Below are 25,745 nucleotides of genomic sequence, written 5' to 3' on the forward strand. Positions count from 1 at the left end.
ACTCTTAAAATATCAGTGCCATCAGTTTTACTTATCTCTTTGTAGCTTTTCCACTATTGTAACTCGAGAGTCCAATAAAGAAACACATGAGGGGAGATACTGAATCATGAATGAGAGTTTGTCCGCGTTAATCAAAAACAAAAATGTGTGTTTTAGTGAAGGAAAGAGTGTACTCCTCTTTTTTACCCACAGAGGAATAAGAAAATATTTACCACACTCAGAAACTAAAAACATACACACACACAAACAAACACACAAACAAACACACACACACACACACACACACACACACACACACACACACATACATACACACACACACACACACACACACACACACACACACACACACACACAAACACAAACACACACAGACACACGCATACATACGCACAAATGAGAAATCAAAAAAAGCACACACACATGCCTAGCAGCAGACACAACACAAAATCGCTGGCAAGCATTCAAAACACTCATGTAAGAGCACATAAACACACACAGAAATGCATCAGAAACACACATGACACGCACATGTGTACACACACCTCCTACACAACTGCCACCATGTAACCCCTAATCACAACCCCAGAGCTTGGACATCAAATGAAGCAAGTTTTTAAAAAAAATCATCAGGAGTAATTAACGCATTTTCATATGCAAATGTGATTAATGCAAAACTACAAAGTCATTATGCAAATCGACTTTTCCTTGAGCCTCTGTACAAATATTCGCAGCTCAAATCAGGGATCAGTCTCGCCATCTTTCTTTTTTTATCTCTCACCCTTCTCCCTCTCGCTCTATCTCTCCCTCTCTCTATCTCTCTCTCCTGGAGTAGAGATAATACGTAAGTAGCATGTGAAGTTATTTCTAACTCATGCAGCGTGTGTGTATGTGTGTGTATGTGTGTGTGTATGTGTGTGTGTTTTCATGCGATGGGCTGGGGCTATGGCATTACGCCGCCTGCCTACTGATTACTGGCTGCTTGGCACTGGAGCGAGACAGGGAAGCCGGCGTACAGGGGAAGGTATGAATATGCAAAAGCCTGATTGCTTTTCATGATTAAAGCCTATTTAATATGGAAATGAGAGCAAGCCAGGTGATTAAAGGAGCATTGGGTGGTGGGGCAAAAAAGGGAGGAAAAAAAAGATGGGGGGGGGGGGGAGAGAGAGGGGGAAGAAGAGAAGAGAGGAGAGGGACACCTTTAAATCCACAGCGGTGTTGAGGTGTGGAAACTGGGATGTCACAGATATTTGGTGACAAGTGTTGAACATGAAGGTTTGACCTCTTTGGGTACAAAGGTCTCATTCACTTTTTAGTCGTTTTTTTGAAGGTTACACCTCCTGTTTTCTTCTACAAACCACCATTAATCATTAACGTAAAGACAAATCCTTGATGCAGATTGGCTTAAGGACAAATACCGATCCTGTGAGGTTAAGAAAACATCTGTGCACTTTAACACACTTTCACATCTGCAAAAAAATGTTGCACGTTGAGGTGTGACAGTTTAAAAGTGGCGGGTGTCTCATTTATTGTCTTTGATCATAAATCCAGTGTCACTGCGGTTCACTTAACGCCAAAGTATGGGTAGTAAATCAAGCTCATAAGTGGTTTCACACCCAAAATCATACTACGCTAATGCAAAGATCTTCAGCCAAATGCAGTGATGAGAAAGTGACAGCAGGAAGATCAGAGGTGGACAGAGAGGGGTAAAAGAAGAGAGGGAAGGATGTTGCCACTGTCGCTCCCATGGCTTCATGAAATATTTAGCGTGTGATCTCTATACAAAGTGTTTGTGAGTGAGAAAGAAAGAGACAGACACAGAGAGAAGAGAGACGAGTTGTCATGATGTGACTTCTCCCGGATGTACTGGATGTGTTTAAGTGCTCCGAGGGGGCCGCCAGCCGTCCTGGGAGGGGTTCAAAGCAGGGCCAGGGTCGTCTTAGCATGGTAACGCTCCCCTAGCGACAACCTCTCGCTTTCCTGGTGACATGCGTCATTCTTCACAGACGCTGCACGCATACACAAATTCATACAAGGTACAGCACACACACTTATATTAACATACTGTGACAAAGCCCACACATAAACACGCAGAGTGCATGCATCAGCACGAGAAACTCAAGGAAAATAAAATAGGGCACAGAAGGGCCATTTTTCATCTACCCCCAATGTGTGCAGGAGATAGTGTGTGTGTGTGTGTGTGTGTGTGTGTGTGTGTGTGTGTGTGTGTGTGTGTGTGTGTGTGTGTGTGTGTGTTTGTGAGTGTGTGTGTGTGTGTGTGTGTGTGTGTGTGTGTGTGTGTGTGTGTGTGTGTGTGTCTGTGTGTGTGTCTGTTTGGGTGTGTGTGTGTTTGCACCTTTTGGGGTTGAATCTGCTAGCCTTGCAGTATGTTTGCAGTTTAAGCGAGCAGGCTGACAGACAAAGAGGCCAGACAGGATGTTATAAAACACAAGCAGGTGAAAAAAACAAACAATCCAGGAGTGGAGAGGGTTAAGTGTGACACATGCGGCAATACAGCACAGGTATTTCATGCATGCCTCAGTGCATCATGGGAACGTTTCTATACTTATATGCGTGCAGGTGTGTGTTATGCATGATACATATGCTCATTTTGTCTCTTCCGTGCAGCAAAAATGTGCTTGTGTGTGTTCTCGCTGCAAAGTTCTCCCACATACATGCAAGAAACGGTTATGATGTTTCCTTACTTGTGTGTGGGTGTGTGTTAGTGTGTGTGCTGCTAACACATTGGACTTAATTAGACCTAATAATGTAATCTAATTTGGTTGAAACTTGAGACTGCCTTGAGTGGCAATCTAATGTGTTGAACAAAGCGCTCCTCCTCTCTTTCATTTGGGGCTTGGAGTGCTTTCATGTCCTGTTCTCTTAGTGATAAGACTGTCACTCTGTCTGTCTATGTGTAAGTGTGTGTGCGAGTGACTAAATGACTGCCGCTGTAACAGGCTGACTCACTCTCTAACTGCTTAAATGTTTTTCCTCTGACCACCCAACAGACAAAGTGCTGTGTAAAATTCATTGAGTCTTTTTTTGAATGCATGAGCTGCCAAATGAGTTCCATGTTTTTTTTTTCTGCTGCAGCGGGGCTGTTAGTGGGTTAAATGTTCATTAAATGCCCTAATTACGGATTTAAAAAGACAAAAAACAAATGAATAACAACTCTGATGTGCTATCTCGACTTTTTCTCAGTTATTAAATACTGAAGAAAAACATACTCTCAGACTTTATTTTGGACTTGCGAGAAATGACTTGAAGAATTTCATAGAATTCACGTCACTTTTATTTCCAAATATTAGCTGTGACTGTGCTGTCACAAGCTGATAGTCTTCAATGCATTTTCCCCCCCTACAAAAGATACTGACCACAAACAGATGCTGGCCACACACACAGAAAATGTGCATATGTGCTGATTTCTGACTACAGAAATCCTCTCCAGTTTTTTAGTCTTGAATCAACTAAGTGCAATTTTTTTTAATCCCATCCGGAAATTGTTGTCCCTTTTAAAAAGTTCAAAACAAAATTTCAAAGAGCGGCTGACAGAGTCCTGAAGTAAACAAAAATACTGTAGATGTGTGCGGGACACAAAATTAAACCTTAAAAGTCTCTCTTAATGATTAACATTTATAGATTGGATAATTGGATAATCCTGTATGCACCTTCATTTAACATAATGCATTATAAAAGTTAACCCATCACCCTTTCCATAACTAACCAGTGTAAGACACTGTGGTGGCCACTCTGTGTGTAATCCCCTCACATGTAACTATGGTGGCTAACTTTGACAATAAAAGCCTATCCCTCCTCGAGCCGAGTCCCTCTTAGTCTGTGTAATCCTGGATAGCCTTCCCAGCTCTTGGGTGTGATGGTGACTGTCTCCTCTGATAACTTTGAACTGGTTTCCCTGCAGCGCTGGCAGTCTTCAGACCCCCCCACCTCGCCCCTGCCCCCCCTCCTCCTCCCGTAGCCAGATGAGCGGCCTTGCTGCTTTATTAATCCCCTTCTCCTCACCACGCACACAGATGAATTTTAATCAGCTTTCTTAACCTCTTTTTTTTTGTATGCTGCAGGATTTCTTTACAAACGCTCGAACACGTGACACACACACTCACACGGGCCAAAAAAAATAAAACACACACACACACACACACGCACACACACACACACATACACATACACACTGGGGGCGGCTCCTCTATCACCTTCCTCCTCGCCTTTCACAATTGGTTTCAGCTGAAGAAGTCCTTCAGGCCTGCCAGTGTGTGTTTGTTTGTTTGTTTGGTGTGTATGATTTGGTGTGTATATGTGTGTGTCTGTGTGATGTTTTACTTTTTACAGAGCAGAATAGATGCACACAGCTCTCACTCAGTCTAATGAAATCATCCCAGGCTACATTAATCCCTCCTGAAGGCCACTGTCAAAATAACAAGCAGCTGGGATTCTTTAAAGAAAGCTATCTGTCTTGGACAGGTGAGAGACGTGTGTGTGTGTGTGTGTGTGTGTGTGTGTGTGTGTGTGTGTGTTTTGACAAGAGAGCTCTCTTCAAAACTGTGTCAAGAGTGAGTTGCCTTTCGACTCTTCTTTTAAATATTCTGTGTTCAGTCTTCATACCTCCTCTTTCTTGTTTGGGGCAGATTCCCCTCGCCGGTGTCATCCTTCTATGGTCATCGTCCTCCCCTCCAGGGGTCACCTGGATGCCCACCTCCACCGGAATGGACCCTCTGCCCAGCTCCAGTGACCGGGCCCTAGGAGAGATATGGATTCCCGCTAGCCCGCCACTTTCCCCTGGTTTTGAGTAGGTGCCTGGTCTGCTCCCCAACCCTCGGCACAGACGACGCTTGTGCTCGATGAAAACCAGGATTTCACCCAGAGGGAAGTTGGTCTGGCATTGGCCACAGGTCAGGAGGTCATGCTCCCCGGGTCCCACTCTCCTCGGGCTGGGGCTGGACGGCTCTGGAGAAGGAGATCCCGCCCCTGAGTCATGATTGGCGTCTGCTGCAGAAAAGGGAAGAGACAGAGGACAAATTTAAATCACTTATGTTTCTTTTTTAAGACACACAGAGATAAGAACACACACTGAGGAGAAGTTTTTCCTGATTTTGTTGTCAGAAAAAAGCACCCCCCCTCCCCCTTACATGCCATGATCAGTGCATTTCCTCTTGTGTCACTATCATGGCACAAAACAACGCCCCTGTGAAGCTGCTTCACCCAGACAAACACCTGTGCGGCTTATCCGTGAGAGATCTGCGTGGGTGGGACCCAGCACATACACTGTATCATGTATAAGTGTATCTGTGCCTCTATTTTCCTGCATGCGTGTGTGTGTTTATGTGCATGTGTGTGCGGCCAGGAAGCTATTCATCTCACAGTGCAGGCTGGGTTTCCGGTGAGGGCCTTTGCTGCACTGAGCTGTCACAGATAGACGTCTGCCTTCACCACGTGGGAGCCCTGGCTTGTGCAGAACAAAGTGTTGCGTATCGGAGGCCACATAACACCGGCATGTGTGTGTGCTCATGTTTGTGTGTGCATCACAGAAAAGACACGGAAAAGAAAAATGGGAGAAGAAGAAAAGGAGAAATATGTGTGTGTGTGTGTGTGTGTGTGTGTGTGTGTGTGTGTGTGTGTGTGTGTGTGTGTGTGTGTGTGTGTGAGAGTGTGAGTGTGCGTGTGAGTCTGTGCATGAATGGAGCAGGTGAGTTTGAACACTGTATTCTCCACAGACAGAAAATCTATAAAGCCAAACCCGAGGTCTTGTTAAGAGAGTAAATCTCATTCTTCACAGATCTGACACGGTCATTAATAACCATTACACACTCTTCCCCCCCCGCTCGTCCCCTATGGCACAGACTGACTCCCTTAGCTTAACGTAAATCCCTCATGGACAGCCCCCTTTTTTTCTGAATCTACCCTGATGTACCAGTATGAAGACGTGTCCTGGAGGAAACCTGAAGCTCCAGAGACTCTAAGGGGGCGTCTGAGAGAGTAGGTACCCAGGGAGAGGTGTTGATGCCTGGGAGAGGAGCACAGCAGCGCCTGCCTGTCTCTGCAACCACCCCTCCCTTTTTTGTGCAACTCTTTTCTCTTTTTTCTCCAAACATGACACCCTAATAATTGCAAAGATTAGACAAAGAATGTGTGCGCGCCTGCGTCTCGGTGTGTTGTTATCAGACAAAGATCCTAAACTCTCTTATCTCCCATCTCAAACTGTCGGGAAGGCGTTGCTCCTCTAAAAATCCCAGTTATAACCGTTAGACTCGGGTAGAGATCTGGCTGGGTATTATGCACAGTTTTCACCTTTTTTTTTTATAATTTCAAATATTCCTTTGCAGCAATGAATCACCCCCACCCTCTACCTAACCACGCACACCCTCCCACGCACACACGCACACACACGCACACACATGTTCCAGTCCACTCACTTCGCCCTGGAGTGATGATCCGACGCCAAATATCTTTTCTCTAAATGGAGATGGGTTCCTGGATGCCTGCCAAATAATTTCCATCTCATAATCTTTGGCGGCAAAGAAGGAACACAAACACATATTTACCTACAGTTCACAGCTTGCGACCGTAATTCACATGGAGCAATGTTCCAGAGTGTTCACACAGGCCATGTAAGCGTGCACATGCATGCATGCATGCATATGTGCAATGCATATGAATATATGCAGGACTGTGCTTTACTAACAATATGGCGCTCTAATTTTGGACGTTGAAAACAAGACAGGTGGCAAAAAACCCGGATCTTCGTGTTTTGTAAATCAGAGAAGACGACAGACACCTGGGCATTTGAACTTGACTTTCTCCCAGCACAGACAGATAAAGTAGGGCCTGTTCGTTGGCCTCTGGTTGAGTAACACGGCCCGGGGCCAGAAGGCGGTAAATTAGCAGGCGTTGGCACTGTCACTATGCCACTCAAATATCAGTCGGACACCTTCTAAAAACCACACCCCTCTCTGAAAAACCCGCTCGCTCGCTTGCTCCCTCGTCTTTCCTGAGGCTCACCTGTGTGAGAAAAACACAGGTGCGAGAAAGAACTGAACATGGAATTCTTCCAGAGGGGGGAGAACAAGAAGAAAAAACACTGTGGACACAAACAGAGTGAAATGGAAACATACACATGAAAGAAAAACAGTCTAATGTGGCCTATCATCGTGACAGACAGTGTCTAATTCCTCTGTATAAACTCGTATGTGAGAGGAACATGCTTGATAGGTAAGGGAGCATAGCAGACGCACTGTCAAACATGCCATCGAGGAGAAGGCATGATGATAGCAATGAAACCCAGCTGTCTGACACGATACCGCACATACTTTATTCCTCTCTTTCTCTTTCTCTCTCTCACACACGCACGCGCACACTCACACACATAGTCAGGGAGTTATATTCACCCAATGACAGTCCTGCTACTCTGCCTTATCAAGTGCGAGTTAAGTCAGGCAGCCTTAGAGCACCCCCTATCAGTTTGATGAGGAGAGAGTCAGTCAGTCACTCCACTGCTGCTGCTGCTGCTGCTGCTGCTGCTGCACAATGTGTACCAGATGGGAGACAGAGGCAAAGACAATGGGCCTCTTTCACCAATATTTCCATTAGTGCAAAAAAAGAGTGGAAAAATATATTGAATCTTTTGCCCAAAAACTACTTAAAGAAGGAACTATTTTGTGAGAGGAGAGGATGTTATGCGTTTACAGAGAGATTTTTGGGACTTGGGAATATTAAAATATTTGCCATACACTCAGGTCGGGGTTGCAGAGTAATTTTGCCGACTAAATTGGTTATGTGATGAGGGAAACATGTCATCCATGTCAGTGTGTTTCATAGTAGCAGCCAGGTAAAACGAGCAAGTTAGGTTTCACAGGCAACATAAGGTTCCTCTCCAGTCCTTTCCCACTAATGCCTAATTACTGTGTCGGTCCTTAAATGCTCTCATAAATTTGATGACTTTTTTTTGTTTGCATTGTTGCCTGGAGTAAAGGTGGTAACAAAAAAACAGAACCATGGTTCGACAAGTTCACCTCTGCCCTAGGAGAAGTAACAAACAGTGGATCTTTAATTTTGCTGGATCTTAAACATTTGTTTTTTTTTCAGTGATGCAAATTTGATTTGTTTCTCGTGTGCTCTGTTCAACAAAAACCGTGAAACTACTTTCCGTTGCCGCTGGAGTCCTGACCTTACAAAACATTTCAATTCCAGCTGCACACTGTGTTCTGCTGGTGGAGGCAGAGTAAAGCCAGGGGCACTCGTATGACAGTCGACCATCCTGTATGGGTTCAGACCTGTCTTCTTCTCTTTGTTTTTCCCCTTCCATTTGCTGAGCTTAAAACACACACACACACTAACACACATGTGCAAACCCCACAGGGAAAGTCGGGTAAGATTCACGCTGTCATTGAAAATAAATGACACCAGCAACGCTGCAGATGGTTGCAATCAAAAATTCAAACAACAAGCGGCCTCGCTTTGCCTATCCCTTTTTTTTCTCGGTTGTGATTGCCAAGCAGAGCTGCAACAGTTTAGTTGTGTAAGGCCAGGCCTGTGTGTTTCATTATCTTATCACCATTTAATCTGTAGCAGCCACATTTCTTATCATAAATCTTAGATTATCAGGCTGAAAGTGAGCAAAATACGGCTGTGCTGCTGACTGTGACTTGTCACTAAATTGCTATAAATGACTTGCAAGCCATGAGGCATGACATTTGGAGATATAAATCAAAATTTGCCAAACAATTTTAGGAGATATAATAATAATAATAGAGAAGCTTTATGGCATTTCAAAATTGATTAAATGTGTTCGATAATATTGCAAAATAGAAAGAGAAGCTGAGAACAAACTGCAACGGCGCGCTGTAAATCATAAATCGTTCACCAATCATCTCCTGTGAGATTATCATCCGGTTACCACAATGTGTGTGTGAATATTTACTGTGCTGTTGCAGTGCGTACGGTGAGTTTTCTCCCCCAGCATTCGACAGCCATATGGTGTGAATAAAGGCGAAAACATTAACTGTTTCACAAGTAGCATGCCAATTCTGAGAGTAAACAGTTATGGTGAAGTGTTTCCATGGCTGGATGGCAGAAAACAATCCTGTGTGTTAATAATCCTGGTTTAAGTTTGCAAAAAAAATGCCAGGGTCTGAACAAGGGAGGCCTGTGATACCAGAAATTGATTCATAAGGATATACCTATGATAGATTTCTTTGTCATGGTGGCTGCATCAATGACAGAAAGAGTCTAAAAAAGCCTTGAGGGGACGTTTGCCTGCAGGAGTCTTAATTAAACAAAAGGATGAACAGCAAACTGAAGGTCAGATTCAGCTTGTTCCAAGTGATAAGTGAGTCTGTGAATGCATTTTCAAGGTAATGCGTGCAGTTTTGGTGTGGCTTCTTGTGCGTGTGCCTGCTTTCCTTGGTGCATACATGTGCATTGTGTGTGTGCATGAATTGAGGTTAAAGTCACTTGTGCGTCCCTCTTGATGTCTGGCCCGGCAAGTTGATTCGCAGTACATAGTCTTCTACCGAAAGCCTGTCCAGAAATATGCTGATATTCAGGTTTTCTGTTCTTCCAACAAGAGTGTGACCTACGAGCCCATGGCTGCAGGGCACCAGGCTGTGTTTAGTTACTCTCAGTAACCCCTTGTCTGACATGTGGCTGATATATGCTGGCACCCTGCAGAAACTCAAGATTATTACTTGTGTAAGGGATCTTGACACCGAAATGTTGCTCGACCTATTTACAAAGTCACACTCCTTCCATAAAAGAACAAACAATAGAGTCCACTTGGTTTTTTCCCACTGAATATCTGAAATGTCCTCTGTACATTTGCAGAGCTCTCCTCATATGTTGACTCAATCAAATTACAGTTTGGTTTTCCCCCAGCGCTCCTCAGATCCTCCAGCCTGAGGTGTGATCCTGGTCCTCCTCAGACCCACCCAGCTTAAGGAAACAGCCCACAGCACACAGCCTCCTCACACTGAATGATGGGTACATTAAAAGCCTCCCATCCATCTATCACAGCCTCCGACGTGGTATCGTTATTATGATATCCTGTACGGCAGGCAAACAGAAAAGGTGCTTTATTCAAATACAAGTGCATGTGTGCACTCGTACACATTGTTCTTGCAGGAGAGGACAATAGGAGATTTAAAAATAGGAACTTGCTTGTTTCCATGCTCTTCTGTTAATAGTCTATCTTTCTTTTTCTTTTCTTTTTTTAATTGCATTTGATCGCCTTGAATGCATCACAAAGAGACAAACACCTGCAAAAGTACCTGCCGATTCAGTCCTTCCTTGATCTTGCACTTGTGCTTCTCAGGCCATTGTCATTGCTCGAGGCCACAGTTCATCAAACAGGAGACAGTGTGTATCATGTGAGAGAACAGGTAGGACCAGATTCAGGCCCAGATGGCCCTACTTTATGGCATATTTCTGTACTTGGAGTAATACCCACTGAAGCACAGCTTTACCCTCTGCAAGATGGAGTGAAAAATAAGCAAACATTTGTCAGCTTTTGCAGATATCTTCACTTAAATTGTTAATGGACACACGTCAGGTGTTGTTGAAATAATCTAAAAAGCTGTAATCCTGAGCTTCAGGTAAAAACAGATGCATGCATGAGACCTCTGAATCTCTTACAACGAAATGAAGAAATTAAATCTGATCTGTAATAGCTAATTTTCAGTGTAATTATGCAAGAATCTACATTCGGCACCACAGGTTTGAGAATTTGCTGACTGCACAGCAGGTGCCAGGAGGGTTTGTGTAACTGCTATGCAAAAATTATGTGAAAAAAGTGACCCATGGCTTGAAGGAGGGGAGGCAAATATTTAACATTTAGTCCAAATTTGTATCAGTTCCCTAAAGACAAATGAAAATATGCATAAGGTTGTAATTATTTATCATAATTCATGCAGGTAAACGTTAAAAAAAAAGCACACGTGCCTGAGGTCAAACTGTACTTTTTTTGCACAGTTGAAAAAGGAACTGAGGGAGATCGAGTCAGTCTCTGTCTTAATGAAGTGACTGTGCCAGCAGAGGATAAACTATCAGATCAATATTCAAGCTGGATCGATGCTTGTCATCTGCCTAAAATCTGCTGAGGATGCAGCACACTTTGAAAAATTAAAAAACTCAAAACTCTTCTCAGAGCAAACATTTAGATTTCAGATTGCTCCTTACGTCTGGAAATTGCCGTAATTATTTCAAGTCAACAGGAGAAAAGTCAGCGACAAGAAGCAGAGACAAAGTGAATGGGATAAATGATAAGTCGAAATGCCAAACGTGTCGGGTGGGACGGAATGCGCCGAAGCCCTTTCAACACAAACCAGATTGGCCAAAGATTACATCATGAACTTCTGCAATGAATTACCCAGATTAGGCCTCTATGAAATTGGATTTAGGCAAAGCAGGGAGCGCCGAGAGATGAAGGTTAGATTGATATAATTGATTTGAAATTGGATTATGTGACTTTTAATCATATTCCCTTAAAAAAAAAAAGGATTCCTGCCTCAGATTTAATCTGCGCAATTTCATCACACTTTTGGGTCGCAGCTTTGAAAATCTGAAACAAGTGAGAAGCCTTTGTGTTCAAATGTTTTGTTAATAAAGTTTCTACACTTTTTGTACTTTTTTGTGTGAGTGCAAAGTTAACTTGTATTTGTGCTCAATTTGATTTTTGCCATGTGCTCCAAATGTGACCATACAGTGTAGACAGGCCTTTATGTGTCAAGAAAAAATAATATGAGACTGTGTGTGTTTGCCTGAGTGTGTGATAGGGTGTGTGATTGATAGACTGAGGTCAAAAGAGAGAGATTATTAAAATTAAAATGAGGTTAAAATAAGATGCAAGAAACAGTGCAGTCAAAAAACAATAAAAAAGTCTGTATTTAAAAATCAGTGAAATTCATTATGAAGCACACGAGAATATGACATATACAGTGCCACATGTTACAATATGTTGGGAGACTGTGTTATAAAATTTTGGATCATGCGATCACACGTGCGTGCAAACGAAAACAGAAAACACACACACAGAAAACACACACATACACACATACACACACACTTGGCCACAAAGTTCCAAAGTAGTGGACAATAGGTCATCTTTTAATTCAACTAAAGCTGTAGAAGGCCCTTTTAGATTTTGACTGACTTGTAGATCATTTTTTAAAAGTGTAAAATTTTCATTTAAAACCCGATGGAATACCTTCCACAATTCATCATAATAAGTATTTTTAAAAAACGCCATGGAGTGTTTCCTTGTGTGTGCAAATGTGTTAGCAGATGATAAATGTATTATCACAAATCGCAGTTATTGTCTGTAATTTCCGTTCTTGATCAGCGCAATTTCAAAGGTTAAAAACTGGAGGAAGGTTTAAATCCATCTCCCAATAAATAATTGATCTACCCTGGAAAATAAGACTTAATATTAATGTTAACTATGATTGATTTAAACAAATAAACAGAATCAGTTAGTAGGTGAGAAGTATTGCAGGTTGAGACTCACCTTGTATTGTCTCCCTGTGCGTCAGTGATAAGTGCTGTGGGTTCACCTGCTTGCGGCGGGACATTGCCCCGGCATTTACTCTGGCATCGCCCGGTGAACGGCACTTGGAGTCGGCTTGGACCGTGGTGTCGGTCCTCTCTGGAGCTCAGGTGACAAACTTTCCCCCTTTTTTCCTAATCCCTCAACTGTTCACAGTCTGACAACTTTGAGGCGCGTGGTAAAGGTAAAAGAGGAGTCGGACAGGAGCGCAAGAAGGATGGAAGAGCAGTGTGTCCACAATGTCCTGCACGCAGCGTCTTTTCAGGAAGCAACACCTGGATTGAGGAAGCCAAAGTTGAGATTTAAGAGGCAGTGGCGGCCGGTGAGCTGATAAACGCGCAGGTATGTTTCTGCAATGACCTTTCGAAGATAAAAAATCCCGGACTGCCCACCTCTGCAGCGACCGCGGTGGCTCCACCGGTGATGCGTATACAGAGTCTTATTTGGCTCCTTCCCCTCAATTCTTTCCTTTATTCTAATGATATGATTGTATCATCTGGGGTCAAAATGCTGCTGTTTATTCTACGATTCCCTACAGTCCTTCCTTTTCAGCAGCGGTGCGCTAAAATGACCCTTTGGCACTGACTCCTCCTGTGCGTTTTGGCATCGGTGCGCGGAACGGCAACTCTTGGCTCTGGTGGCAGTAGCCTCGCTGATTGAGAGAGAGGGAGAGAGAGAGAAATGGGGAAAGAGAGAGAGAGAGAGAGAGAGAGAGAGAGAGAGAGAGAGAGAGAGAGAGAGAGAGAGAGAGAGAGAGAGAGAGAGAGAGAGCAGGCGGGCAGACAAGACACCTCCTCCTCCTTCTCGTCCAACAAGCAGAGGTCCAATGTTTCCTAGTTTCCTCCAGTGTCGAGGCTACTTCTTGTTGACTCACACGATGAAAGAGGCTCTGTCAGGGAGGACCCCGCGTTTATGCGTGCGTGTGTGGGTGATGTGTGTGTGTGTGTGTGTGTGTGTGTGTGTGTGTGTGTGTGTGTGTGTACAATACATGCAGCTTGTGTGTGTGTGTGTGTGTGTGTGTGTGTGTGTGTGTGTGTGTGTGTGTGTGTGTGTGTGTGTGTGTGTGGTTGGGTTTGCCTTCGTGGAGTCGGATTGGATTCAAGTTCAAGTGCGTCCGTGACGTTTGCGCGTCAGACACAACAAGCATGGGGAGGCAGGCGGCGGACTGCACGCGGACACTAGAGTCAAACAACGATGGCTCCCCGGAGCTCAGCGCGAGGCTCATCAGCACATAAAGTACTGATCACTTATCAGTAGTTATTTAGATGTGTCACAATGTTTGCTACCCAGCTTAAATTCCTTCTCTTAAACTCACATGTATCCTCTTAAATTGACTTTACACCCCCTAAAACTATTTCCTAGAGGTTTTCCTTTTTTTTTCCATTTTCCATTTCCTCGCTGCCCCTTTTTTCTACAAATTTCAATCATATTGTTGCAGCTTTTATTGCTCTTTTTATAATGCCAGCTGGGCATATCAGACGGAAACTGCTTTAAATGGCTGAAACATCATGAGGACCACCCACACCTTGATGCGATTGAGGGGAAGCTTCTGGTCAATCAGGGTTCAAAGGTCACCTATAATTCAGTCAATTAGTCTTTCTATGTTTCTGCGAACCTCCAGGCTTTGTAAATGGCCAAAAACACTAAAGCACACCTTTATCCTCATATTGGATCAGAGGGTTAAATCAGCAGGCTGCATCTTTGTTGATGGATAATTTAAACATGTTGTGAGGCAACAGTACCCTCTGTTGGCACAGTCAGGAGACATAACAAACCTGCTCAGAGGGTGAAACCTTACTCACACACACAGCCAGCCTTGCTGTGTTTTATTCTTTTTTTTAGCATGAAGCCTCCTTAATTTGCCATTTACACTATTCAGAGTCTGAGTCCTTGAAGAGCAGATCAGGTTCACTCAGAGGCAATTAATGGCACTAATGGGCAATCATTCAACACATAATTCACTGTATTCATTTGGATCAGTGTGTGTGCACAGATAACTGCTTTGTACAGGCCAAAGCTCAGTTAAGAACACGCTCAAGTTTTTCTTTTTTTACTTTAGCATACAATTCAAACCTGTGCTGTGCTATAATTTGAGTGAAATACATTGTTGAATAAAAATACAAAGCTTAATACGGCCATTTAAAGTCGACACTACTTCCTCGTGGATCAGCAGAGAAGTGTGCAGCTATATGCATTTTATAGTCATCCATTAATAAAACATGGTGGGCAATTTTAAGAGCATTAGAAGTTTGATTGCTTCGGGGCAGGCCTAGGGGACTTTCAGGACAGTAATTATTTATATAAATGAAATGTCATCTCAGCTCTGGCTCAAGTAGACATAACCTCAGCAGACTCCACATGGAAACACTACACACAACAGCTATCCTTTACACACACAGGCCCGGCATGTTGTCAAGCATATTGCTTTGACTGGAGAGCATAAATTCGCTATGTGATATTACATGAAATGTCTTCTTTTAAGGCAACGGGGCCGAGAGAGCAACAGCAGTTGTGGACACGTTGGATACTGAAGAAAAACATTATCCTGAGTACACACACACACACACACACACACACACACACACACACACACACACACACACACACACACACACACACACACACACACACACACATACACACACACTCACTTGCTTGCTCTCCCTGCTGCCTTCAAGCAGCTCCTTGATCCTCACCCATGGGTTTCTCAATAATACATCAATGTCTCCATTATAGCTTGTATCTGCAGGCTGCGGGCAAAGGCAGTTTAAGCTGGGTTGCACAAGGCCAATATACCACAAATACCGTGCTTGTGGACACAGGAAAGGTTTTAAGTCCAAAGTGTTGCCTCTAAGGGGACAAGCATCTCTGCGAGGTAAAGTGCCAGCGCTGAACAGTAGATCCCCTGAACGCACCGCGGGGCAATACCTACACAAGAGACGAGGACATGCTGAGATGAAAGTTGTGTCCAAGTTACAAAAGACATTTTGTTGACATTTAAGCACCTTTCCCAAAAAGTGCATCAGGATTTAAGTTGACTCTGCCCACTCATAATTTACGTTAAATCGTCAAAATGAGCTCAGAGACATTGCCTGAGAGGGGACAGGTCGTACCCATCAGTCATGAAGCCTAGCTAGCTTTGATTCTGGGTCACAACCTTTGTCACATCCTTTTATCTTCCATTTTTTATGTCCCTCCCTTCTATGAAGAATAGAAATATTACATTAATATATTAAAATATACCAATATAAGTGAATAAAAAAAGGGGCACTGGAGGTTAAGTAGAAAAGCCCGTCCAGGCAGACATTTTGATGTGTTTAACCACAACAGGACTGACACAAACAATGAGAGGTCCACTCCAGGACAGCTCATGGTAATATGAATATTGCTCTGGGATTTGCTTATAGTCGGTGCTTCATTATGCAATGTTTAATATTAATAAAGAAAGTACAAGTATATATTATTCATGAGCTGATTTACTGTAGTGTGTGTGCATGTGTGTGCGTGTGTGTGTGGACTTGAGTGACAGATTGAGATGCTCCCTTGCTACGGGCAATACAAGTAGACAAGGCTCTTACTTTTCTACAGGACACATCCTGACAATTTCTCCAGTGGTTAAGAGGATTTGTCCGAGCACGGCTGAATATATAATGCATGCAGATTCCAAATTTTAATTTGGACGCAGTAAATGATTCAATGCTGGCTTTTCTCAGAAGTGAGGGCTGGGAGGGGAACCATGAGGGCACAAGATGTTACTCAGAAGAAGTGTGCTCTCATGCTGTAACGCATAAAGCAAACAAAGGTGATGGTGATTCTATGAGATTTTGTTCATATCAAGTTTGAAAAGTAAGGCAACTCAGCGAGAAAAAAATGGTGCAACTTTACTTCTGTTAAAAAAAAAGTCATACTCGGTTGCACAGCATTGCCTCTTTCTTTAGTAAAGAAGCTACTTCAGCAGGTTTTCTGCATCTTGTAGCCACATGATAGTTATTTTGACTTGATAACTGTGTAAAAGAATCTACTTACTACTGTTCAAACTTTAATACACTGACAGAAGGGGGGCTGATTTAGCTCAGTGGTGCAGGCGCCCCATGTGCAAAGGTTATGGCCCAAGTTCATGAGCACCATATGGGGGTTAGGGGTTAACAAAAGGTTAAGATAATTCTAAGGACCCATGACCAATTTATAATGGTGTCCTATTGCAGTGTAACTTGTCAAATAAACAAAACACGTGTAATCATCTCTCCCAAATAAATCAAATAAGCATGTTTTTTAAGCTGCTATTTGTGCTTTACATTATCATCTTTGTTTAGGCCTATGTTTTTGTTTAACTTTTTGGGGTTTCTTATAAAACTTATCTTGTTTTACATCTTCTTGCTTCCTATTAACAGGGTACAATGTATCACTCACTGAGTACATTTGCAGTGTAAAAATTAAAATAAGGCTGTTTTTGCTGCGTGCATTTTTTCACTTTGTCTGATACCCTCTTGCAGCAGTTTCAAATAATAATAATAATAATAATAATAATAATAATGTTATAGAAATTGCTCATATTGTTGCCGATGGTCTTGTTTGTTGATGGTCTTGTTTGCTTTTGTGGTCCATAAAGAGGCTTTGGTTTTAATTTCAGTCTGATCCAAAACTAACAAAAACTCCTCAGAGGAGCTTTAAGTAAATATTATACTGACTTAGAAAATAAGTTATCTGAACTAATGACTGACCTGTGATGGGTTGTCGAACTGTCCAGGGTGTTCTCTGCCTTCCGCCCGAAGTCTGGGATTGGCTCCAGCCCTCCGTGACCCCGAATGGGATCAAGCGGTCAAGACATGGATGGATGGATGGATGGATGGATGACCGCATGTGTCCAACATCCAGTCCTGGCATTGTAGGTCCATGTGTTATTCTTTGTCTCCCTCTTGTGGATGTATCAGGAAGTAAACATGTTGTATCACCCTTCTTAAGACTACCTCAGCGGCCTCTTCGTCATGAGGCATATTCCTGTAGCAAGACTACTCAAAAAAAAGAAGATTGAAACAAGTTAAATCCAGACCAGAAAAACAATTTTAATCAGACATTTGACTTCAGCACACGTGTGTCAGACACTTACGTAATGACGTCAGTCAGCAGCCTCTGACGTACTCCAAAATGGCGGTGCCCTTGTTGCAATGGGTTCTGCTGATGAGCACTTGTTAGCCAACTTATTGTGAATAACTGAGCTTTACCGGTCCTGACGTCTGATTCGGGGTGATCGACTCTGTCGGCTTGATGTTAAAGGTATGATGAATATTTTGTTCCAGACAGAATGTTGATAATTGTTGTGATTTTTCACTATTTTCGAGTCTCGGCGGTGTTTAGATCTCGAGTGAAGCAAGTTTGCTAGCTGGAGATGCTAACAGAGTGTCACCTGTTAATGTTCACTTTAGTACTCCATGTACTTAAAATGATCAGTTTAATGTAGGCTGAATTGGACACACATCTTACCCTTAGACCTCTTGGCCTTTGTGGATTCATAGATCTACGCATCCACTTAGATTTGATAAGTGCGTATTAACGCTAGCTTGACTTAGTGCTCACTTTGTTTCCTCCACAGTCTGTTTTCATCATCTTTTCTTACATTTTAAAACCGTCTTTGTTTCTCTTGACATCCAAAATATTGCTTTAAGTATATCAGTCATTACTTGGTTTTGTAGTATCACGTGAAGAATGCTTGTGATGTAATGAATGAGTCTGGAGGGATGCACCGTGCAAAACATTTATCAAGTTCACTTCTGTCGGCTTGTCTTATTTTGTGATTTTTAAAACTGTCATACAATATAAGTCTAGTCGCTGTTGTTTCACGTACACATACTAAATCCTAAATGAAGCTAAAATTAGGCCCATAGTAACGTGAGAATAAAAGTGCTATGTGATAACATTGTTCAGGATTGTGACATTTTGTTTATAAAATGCTATGACTAAACAATAATTAAATACTCAACTCAACATTATTTATATAGCACCTTTCATACATAGATACATCCAGCCCAAAGTGCTTCACAGAATAACCGAGAGACAGAAAACAACAGCAATGGTAAAATTATAAAAGGTGTGATTTAAAATAAAATACTTAAAAATAAAATAAAATCAATACAGTAAAATTAATACAATAAGTAAGAGTGGAAAGAAAAGTTTAAAATAAAGTAGCGTTAACAAGATCAGATGAATACAAGAAATAAATAGATAAATAAATAATTAAATGAGAAAAATACATGTTAAAGTAAATATTCAAATAATAATATAAATAATAATATAATAATAATAATAATTCAGTCCCGGGCTTAAAATAAATAACTCCACATTAAAAGCTAGATTAAAAAGTTAAGTCTTAAGTTTACTTTAAAAAACACCCAGATAGTTCAAATTACCTTCAAATCATAATTGTCTTTCTGCTGTTCTTTGTTTGACTCGATACCTACTTGTAGTATGTCCCTCTTGAATCCAAAATAAATATCAAAACTTTTTGTTCACCATTAAATTGGCACCTATAAATTTGAGTTTATTGAATGTCATACTTTTTAAAATGGTGTGAAAGTAGAGAATTTTATCCCAGGCCCTAATCCAAAGGGTAAAATCTGTCTTGCTTGGTGAGAAGGTATGAATATTTTAGATTCAGGCTTCTGCAATGTGTTCATATCAAACCTTCATATCTCAATAACTTTGGAAGTTAGTTGAAGGACAAAAAAATCTGAACCTCAGAGCCGGTCTATCTGACCGTTTGCCAACAAGGCCTCTGCAGCTGGTCTGCACTGAATTACTCTTACTGCTGGCTTATTTCTCTTCTGCTTTGTATCTTATCAGACCAGTGCAGCAGGTCCATCCTATGTCACCTCTCCTCAGCCAATGAAAGACTCCAAAGAGAACTACTCAATGACCAACCAAGGGATCCTGGACCACATTAAGCCATGCTGGTACTGGGACAAGAAGGATTTAGCCCACACCCCCTCTCAGTCAGAAGGCCTGGACCCTGGCACAGAGGCCCGGTATCGGAGAGAAGGAGCACGCTTCATTTTTGACGTGGGGACGAGACTTGGCCTGTATCCTTATTTATTTGAGTTATAAGAAAGAAGAGAATATTTACCGATGGTATTTCATTTTCAGGTTGTTCATGATGACACCGGTAAACCAGTAAATGACACAGCTACTTAACTTAAGAAAATATACAACTAAACTGGTCTGTTTATTTGTAAAGATGTGCCTATTCACGGGACAGAAAGTTTTGACATGTTGTGAAAATATCAGCTCTGTCACAGACGGAACTCATTTAGTCATGATTCATATTACAGGACATTTACATGAGTGGTGAAGTTGGTATCATTGAACATTTCAACAATAGCTCTTGTCAGTGGATATGTTAGGCAGCAAGTTTCTACCTTTGTGTTTAAAGCAGGAAAAATAAAAGCACAAACTGTGATTGTTCGACGACTGGGTCTGTGCATCTTCAAAACTGCAGCTCTTGTGGGGTGTTCCGGTCTGCAGGGGTCAGTACTTACCAAAAGAGTTCCAAGGAAGGGTCCAACAGATCCAACAGAAGTGCTACTGGAGCTCAAACTGCTGAAAAAGTGAATGCTGGCTCTGATAGAAAGGTGTCTGAGCACACAGTACATCACAGTTTGTTGTGTATGAAGCTCACTGGTGAGGGTGCCTTACCACGAGCATGTGATCATTGGAACTGGACCATAGAGTGATGGAAGAAGGTGACATGTGGAAACACGACAGAGCTGACATAGTCTCCAGAGTCCACAGATCTTGACTCAGTCGAGAACCTGCGGGATGTGCTGGACAAACAAGTCTGATCCATGGAGGCCCCACCACGCAACGTCCAGGGCGTGAAAGATCTCTTGCCAGATACCACAGCACACCTTTACAGGTCTAGTTGAGTCTGTGTTGATGAGAAGGGGCCTACATAATATCAGGCAGCTGTCATTAAGTTATGGATGATTGGTGCATTAAGAACTGAAAGCCGTTAAATGGTTTCTATGATTTCCTTGACGGTCATCAGACACTATGACACGCTGGCAACTGGTATCATTTATTTCCACCGTTTCTACATGTTCCACTCCTTCAAGCAGTTCCCCAGATATGTGAGTTCAGTGGATGGAAACTCTTATTTTTTTCCTGTTCCTGTGGTTGGATGAGTGTTTGATTAACGATGTGGTCTCTGTATCAACAGGTGACGGGTGCCTGCTGTCTTTTCCTGGCAGGAAAAGTAGAGGAAACCCCGAAGAAATGTAGAGACATCATCAAGACAGCCCGCATCTTGCTGAATGATGTGCAGTTTGCTCAGTTTGGAGATGATCCCAAGGTCTTTTATTTGTTCTATTCTGTGTTTAGAGATTTCCCCTGTTTATTGTAGCCGTTGTAAGTCTGATGATAAGGTAAACAGAAGTGAAGGAATTTATTTTGTTCACCAAGTGTGAAAAGTTAAGAGTCTTAAACAGAATTCCTATTACCCTGAAATTTACTAACATCTTTTATCCTTGTCGTCAATTTGACCCGACAATTTAAACCTCCAGAAACCGATTGTTACCCAGGTTTATGCGTCAGGTACTTTATATTTCTTTGTTGACTACCTAAATAGCCTTTAAATAAAATATAGTTCAAGCATAAACACGGCTTAAAGCATTCAGAAGGACTTTATTTGTAAAACAGAACATGAAACTGCTGTGAGTTTGTCATGCTCTCGTCCGTCCTGCCTTGTTTCTATGTTATCAAAATGTATGACACAGGGCACATCATTGAATGTCTTTAGAGACATGGTGGCTGGAAATATTATATCTCTAAAGGTTGGCAGTTCGATCCCAGCTCCTGCAGTCACATGCAGAAGTGTCCTTGGTGGTAGTGACCTCAATATCATCCAAAACAACCAAAAGACATGTGTAAAATGTTGATATTTCTTATGTTATATACAGCTAAAACAGCCTGAGGTCAAATTTACCCCAAGGAACACCGATGCGTAATTTCTTTTTACAGGAAATTGGAACATATCTACATTTACATTTTACGTTTTCCCAGTTGTTCCCATTAAATTAGGAAAAGTCATGAAATATGAAGCCAAAAAAAGGATGCTAATCATTGATTTAGAGACATTAAATATGGAATGGGGTCCAATTGACCCCAAGGATAATAGGAGGTACAATCCTGCTTTACAGAGTTCAGACATGATCGCATGTAGAGTCAGAAAGCAGCCAAAAACAAAACATTTTTCTTGCCGTCTATTTGCTGTTTATCTGCTCCACCAAACAGCCATCAATCTTGTGGATTTACAAAATAAGGCTCGGTCTTGGGGACATTTTTCACAATCTGACCACTAGATATCACTCAATGTTCCTATTTCTACACACTGTACCTTTTTAAATGAAACTCTAAAAAATATATAACATGCGTATATTAAACATTGATGTAATATACCAGTGTATTAAATGAATACAGGTTGCAACATTTCACTTTAACAGTTCAGAGTTAGTTTCTTCAATGTGATGTAAATGCTCCGGGTACATGTTGTGCGAGGTAGAGAGTTGGTGCTTTAACTATAAATCAGTACTTTGTGGCATTGCTTTGGTGTGTATTGCAATTGCATCAGTTTGTCTCTGAACAGGAAGAGGTGATGGTGTTGGAGAGAATTTTGCTCCAGACGATCAAATTTGACTTGCAGGTGGAGCACCCTTACATGTTCCTGCTACGCTACGTCAAACAACTCAAAGGTGAGCTGGGAAAAAGTGCTGCTGAAGCGCCTCACAGAGGGTGAAATACTTCATGGTTCTCGGAGTCTGGCAGGCTTATTGATATCTTTTTCTTGTTAAAGGAGAGAAGAATAAAGTGTGCAAGGTGCTGCAGATGGCATGGACCTTTGTCAATGACAGGTGAGCTGTTGGCATGCAAACTCTGTGTATTATAGATGACTTCTGCAGTGCAGTGTCTTATGTTTAGGTTGTGCTTTGTATTTAAGATCTAACATCTCACATGCTGGTTGCCAAAAATGTGCATTTACAAAAACAAATGTAACAAAAAATAAAAAGGAAATGCCACAAAATGATAAACAAATGCTTTTAAAAGAAGAATGTACTTGAAGGTCCAGGATCTTTCGTCGACAGACACTTTCCTCACTGTTGAACTAACTGAGAAGCTGTACAAATGTTTCCTGTGTCCCTGCAGCCTGTGCACCATGCTGTCCCTACAGTGGGAACCAGAGATTATTGCAGTAGCTGTCATGTACCTAGCCGGCCGCCTCTGCAAGTTTGACATCCAGGAGTGGACCGCCAAGCAGTCCTCTCGCCGCTGGTGGGAGCAGTTTGTCCAGGACGTCCCAGTGGAGCTGCTTGAAGGTATTCATCATGAAGCTGTGACTCTGACTGCGTGACAGATTTTTCTTTTAACTCCTTCCAGACTCAGGAGATACATGTCTTTGTCTTCCAGACATTTGCCACCAGATCCTAGACCTGTACTCCCAGGGGAACAAGCCCATCCCTCAGCAGATCCAGGAGAAGGAGCGGGCCTCTGTGCCACCACTACCTGCTCCTCCAATCCCACAGGGACTACCGCCAGTTACCAACCCTCCTCCCCCACCACCAAAGAAGACTTCACCTCAGGGAGGCAGCCCGGCACGCCAGCTCAAGCGCTCACATGTGAGTAACATGCTTGAATATCTGAGGCTTAAACAACAGCCAGTTGAAAGACCCAGTTTTTAATTCCCACAATTCTATTCCTTAATACTCAATACGTTACAGCATGTTTATCATTTGACTTCATTTCCCTTTTTACATATTTTCAGACATCCCCTAAAGAAGAGCCAAAAGCTCCAGGTAAGATCTTTACAAACCTCACAATCCTCCTTTTAAACTAGTTAGATTCTTTCTGCTCTTTTCAGGATTGTAGATTTTTTATATTTAAGCCCTCAGTGAAGTAATATAGTGACAATTCAATCCTGTTAAATTTACAGAACAAATTGGATCAAAGATTCCCAGACTGGAGAGCCCCATGCCCCCTCTGCCCACATCGCTGCCTCCCCCAGGTAAGGGTGAATGTTATTGTGTGTTGTTTCTTGTCTACATAGTAAGGGTAAAATGATCTGAAGTTGGGTAAGAGTATTGGTACAAGCTGTCTGTGTGTGCCACCGAAACACCCATAATGAGCTGCCAGGACCCCCTGCCTAGGACTCCAGCTTGGAAAGCAACACAAAGTCTTTAGTCTGCTTACATAACTAGCAACTCGTCTGGACGTGATGTTTCCCAACACACGCACACTCCTAACCTCTCCCAGACCAATCTGATTAGAGCCTGAGCCTGATAATGAGACCTCCTATGTGGCTGAGGCTCGCCAGTCCTGGTCTGGCTGTGTGCTCACAGTCTGAGAATGAAGAGGTTACTTCAGATCAAATAGGAGAGGTTTTGGTTTTGATGATCAACAATTTTTAACAATTGTTTTTTCTTTCTCTTTCGTGACGTCCTCTCACTCACTAGAACGCAAACCTGCAGCTCCAGCACCCCCCACAGAAGCAGAACCAGGAAATGAAGTTGCTCCTCCTCTCCCACATGCCCCACCTCCACACCAGCCCCCTCCCTTACCTCATCGCCCTCCTCCGCCTCCACCCTCCAACTACATCATGTCCACCAGCAGCTCCTACATGTCTGGAGAAGGCTTCCAAAGCTTGCAGTCCCTGATGAAGACAGAAGGTCCATCCTACGCTCCCATGCCTCCCAACTATGCACCCCCAATACCGCCATACCACCCCCACGTCTATCCGCCGCCTGCTGCACCTCCTCCAGGCCCTCCACCCCCGCCCTCTTCGTACCCACCACCCAACTTGCCACCGACCTATCCACCACCAGGCTATAACAACTACCCTCCACCCCCTCCGCGCATGCCGCCAGGCCATGTGCCCCCTCCAGGTATTGCCCTTCCACCGACTGGGTACCCTCCTCCACCCCCAGGACAGTCACAAGTACCCCTGCCCCCTCCACCTGGCATGCCCCTTAACCGTGGTGGATGGATGAGATGAGAGCGTGACAAGTGGATGAACTGCAGCTAAAGAGCATGAGTGACCAGGATCTGAACAGAGGAGGAGTTGGTTCAGCTCCTTTTAGACTTTTGCTAATGAGGTTCTATGTGACGGCTTCACAACTATTAGATTTGAAAAGTAAAAGTGAGGTCTGGACAGTTTTCGCCAGGTCAGGTTCCCATGACCTCAGGTACTGTGGTATAAGGAGAACCTGATCTGCTGAGATTCCTGTAATACTTTTAAATAAACAGTTCAAACATGTACAGGATGGTACTTATTGTGCCTAGTTCCAGGAACTTGTAACAAAAGCTGTCTGCTGTTTGTTATTGTTTTGAAAATGTACCAGGAAATGTCAGAACCCTAATCCTTTTTTTCCATTATGGTGTTTTTTTTTCATGCACACTCTGCCACTCAACGTGAGGGGATGAAATGTACAATTGTTACTCAAACTTTAGGAGCTCTAAAGTGGAGTCCTAGATGTCCTGCTATATTCTGTTGGCCTAATTTTGTAATTTAGTAATTTAGTTTGGTATTTCATGAATTCCCAGTCATACAAGCGGCTCTGTCTCTGCAGTCTGCTTTTCTCTTCACATTCCAACGTTCTGCTAAAATAGAAACGGTGCAAAAAACTTGAGCTGGTTGAAAAAGCTGTTCTCTGGTACACAAAGGAAATATTGAAAGACACCTGTGAGTGCATCTGTTCAAACATGCTGTACACCATTTTGTCATTACTATTTGCTCTATTAAAATCCCTATTACATAATATGAGATTTTACATGTACTATTATAGGCTGTTTGTCATACCTGTCTCATTATTTTTAGTGACTCTACACATGATCTTGATTATGACAAACCTCTCATTAAACCAACCATGTCTAACACTGGACAGTCTGAGGTATATTTGTACATATCTGAGCTTTTCATTTAGCTGTCATTTATTCTCTGTTACAGTTTTAGCCATATGTGCCTTAGTTAGGCCTCTTCTCTGTAACCTGCACGCAGCTTTGGTTTTTTGTCTGTGTGGCACTTAGGATAATAAAGCTTTTCCTACTTTGAACAGATCCATGTGTTTCTTTTGTGTGTTTGATGTGAAAAGGTTTTCAATAAGTTGTCACTTGATTCATAACATACACTACCCAACAAATGGACCCGTCTGAT

The 25,745-nt window shown here is 42.6% G+C and overlaps 2 protein-coding genes across 3 annotated transcripts in view; one reads left to right on the forward strand and one right to left on the reverse strand.

Moving 5' to 3' along the window:
* Positions 1-13,438, reverse strand: part of bcl11bb (BAF chromatin remodeling complex subunit BCL11B b) — a 30,873-nt gene extending 17,435 nt beyond the window's left edge. The window contains exons 1-2 of one of the 2 annotated variants that reach the window (XM_034699308.1): positions 12,515-13,438; positions 4,624-5,007 (exon numbers count right to left, since the gene is read on the reverse strand). In XM_034699308.1, coding sequence (XP_034555199.1) covers positions 4,624-5,007; positions 12,515-12,578 — 448 coding nt within the window. In that variant the 5' untranslated portion in view covers positions 12,579-13,438. The remainder of the gene's footprint in view (positions 1-4,623; positions 5,008-12,514) is intronic. The other variant, XM_034699309.1, reaches the window with a different exon arrangement.
* Positions 13,439-17,598: 4,160 nt separating this feature from the next.
* On the forward strand, positions 17,599-25,648 carry ccnk (cyclin K). The gene is made up of 11 exons (XM_034699310.1): positions 17,599-17,827; positions 19,391-19,626; positions 20,592-20,673; positions 20,763-20,894; positions 22,188-22,293; positions 22,395-22,452; positions 22,745-22,914; positions 23,006-23,214; positions 23,361-23,391; positions 23,529-23,600; positions 24,049-25,648. The coding sequence occupies exons 1-11, from the start codon at positions 17,819-17,821 to the stop codon at positions 24,585-24,587; spliced, it is 1,644 nt and encodes a 547-aa protein (XP_034555201.1). The 5' UTR covers positions 17,599-17,818; the 3' UTR covers positions 24,588-25,648.
* The last annotated feature ends 97 nt before the right edge of the window (positions 25,649-25,745 follow it).

The sequence above is a fragment of the Notolabrus celidotus genome, chromosome 13, assembly GCF_009762535.1.
Source record: "Notolabrus celidotus isolate fNotCel1 chromosome 13, fNotCel1.pri, whole genome shotgun sequence".
NCBI lineage: Eukaryota > Metazoa > Chordata > Actinopteri > Labriformes > Labridae > Notolabrus > Notolabrus celidotus.

Coding starts and splice junctions, on each gene's coding strand:
- ccnk (XM_034699310.1), top strand. Junction 22,915..23,005: donor CCCAGTGGAGCTGCTTGAAG/GTATTCATCATG, acceptor TTTGTCTTCCAG/ACATTTGCCACCAGATCCTA. Junction 23,215..23,360: donor GCCAGCTCAAGCGCTCACAT/GTGAGTAACATG, acceptor ACATATTTTCAG/ACATCCCCTAAAGAAGAGCC.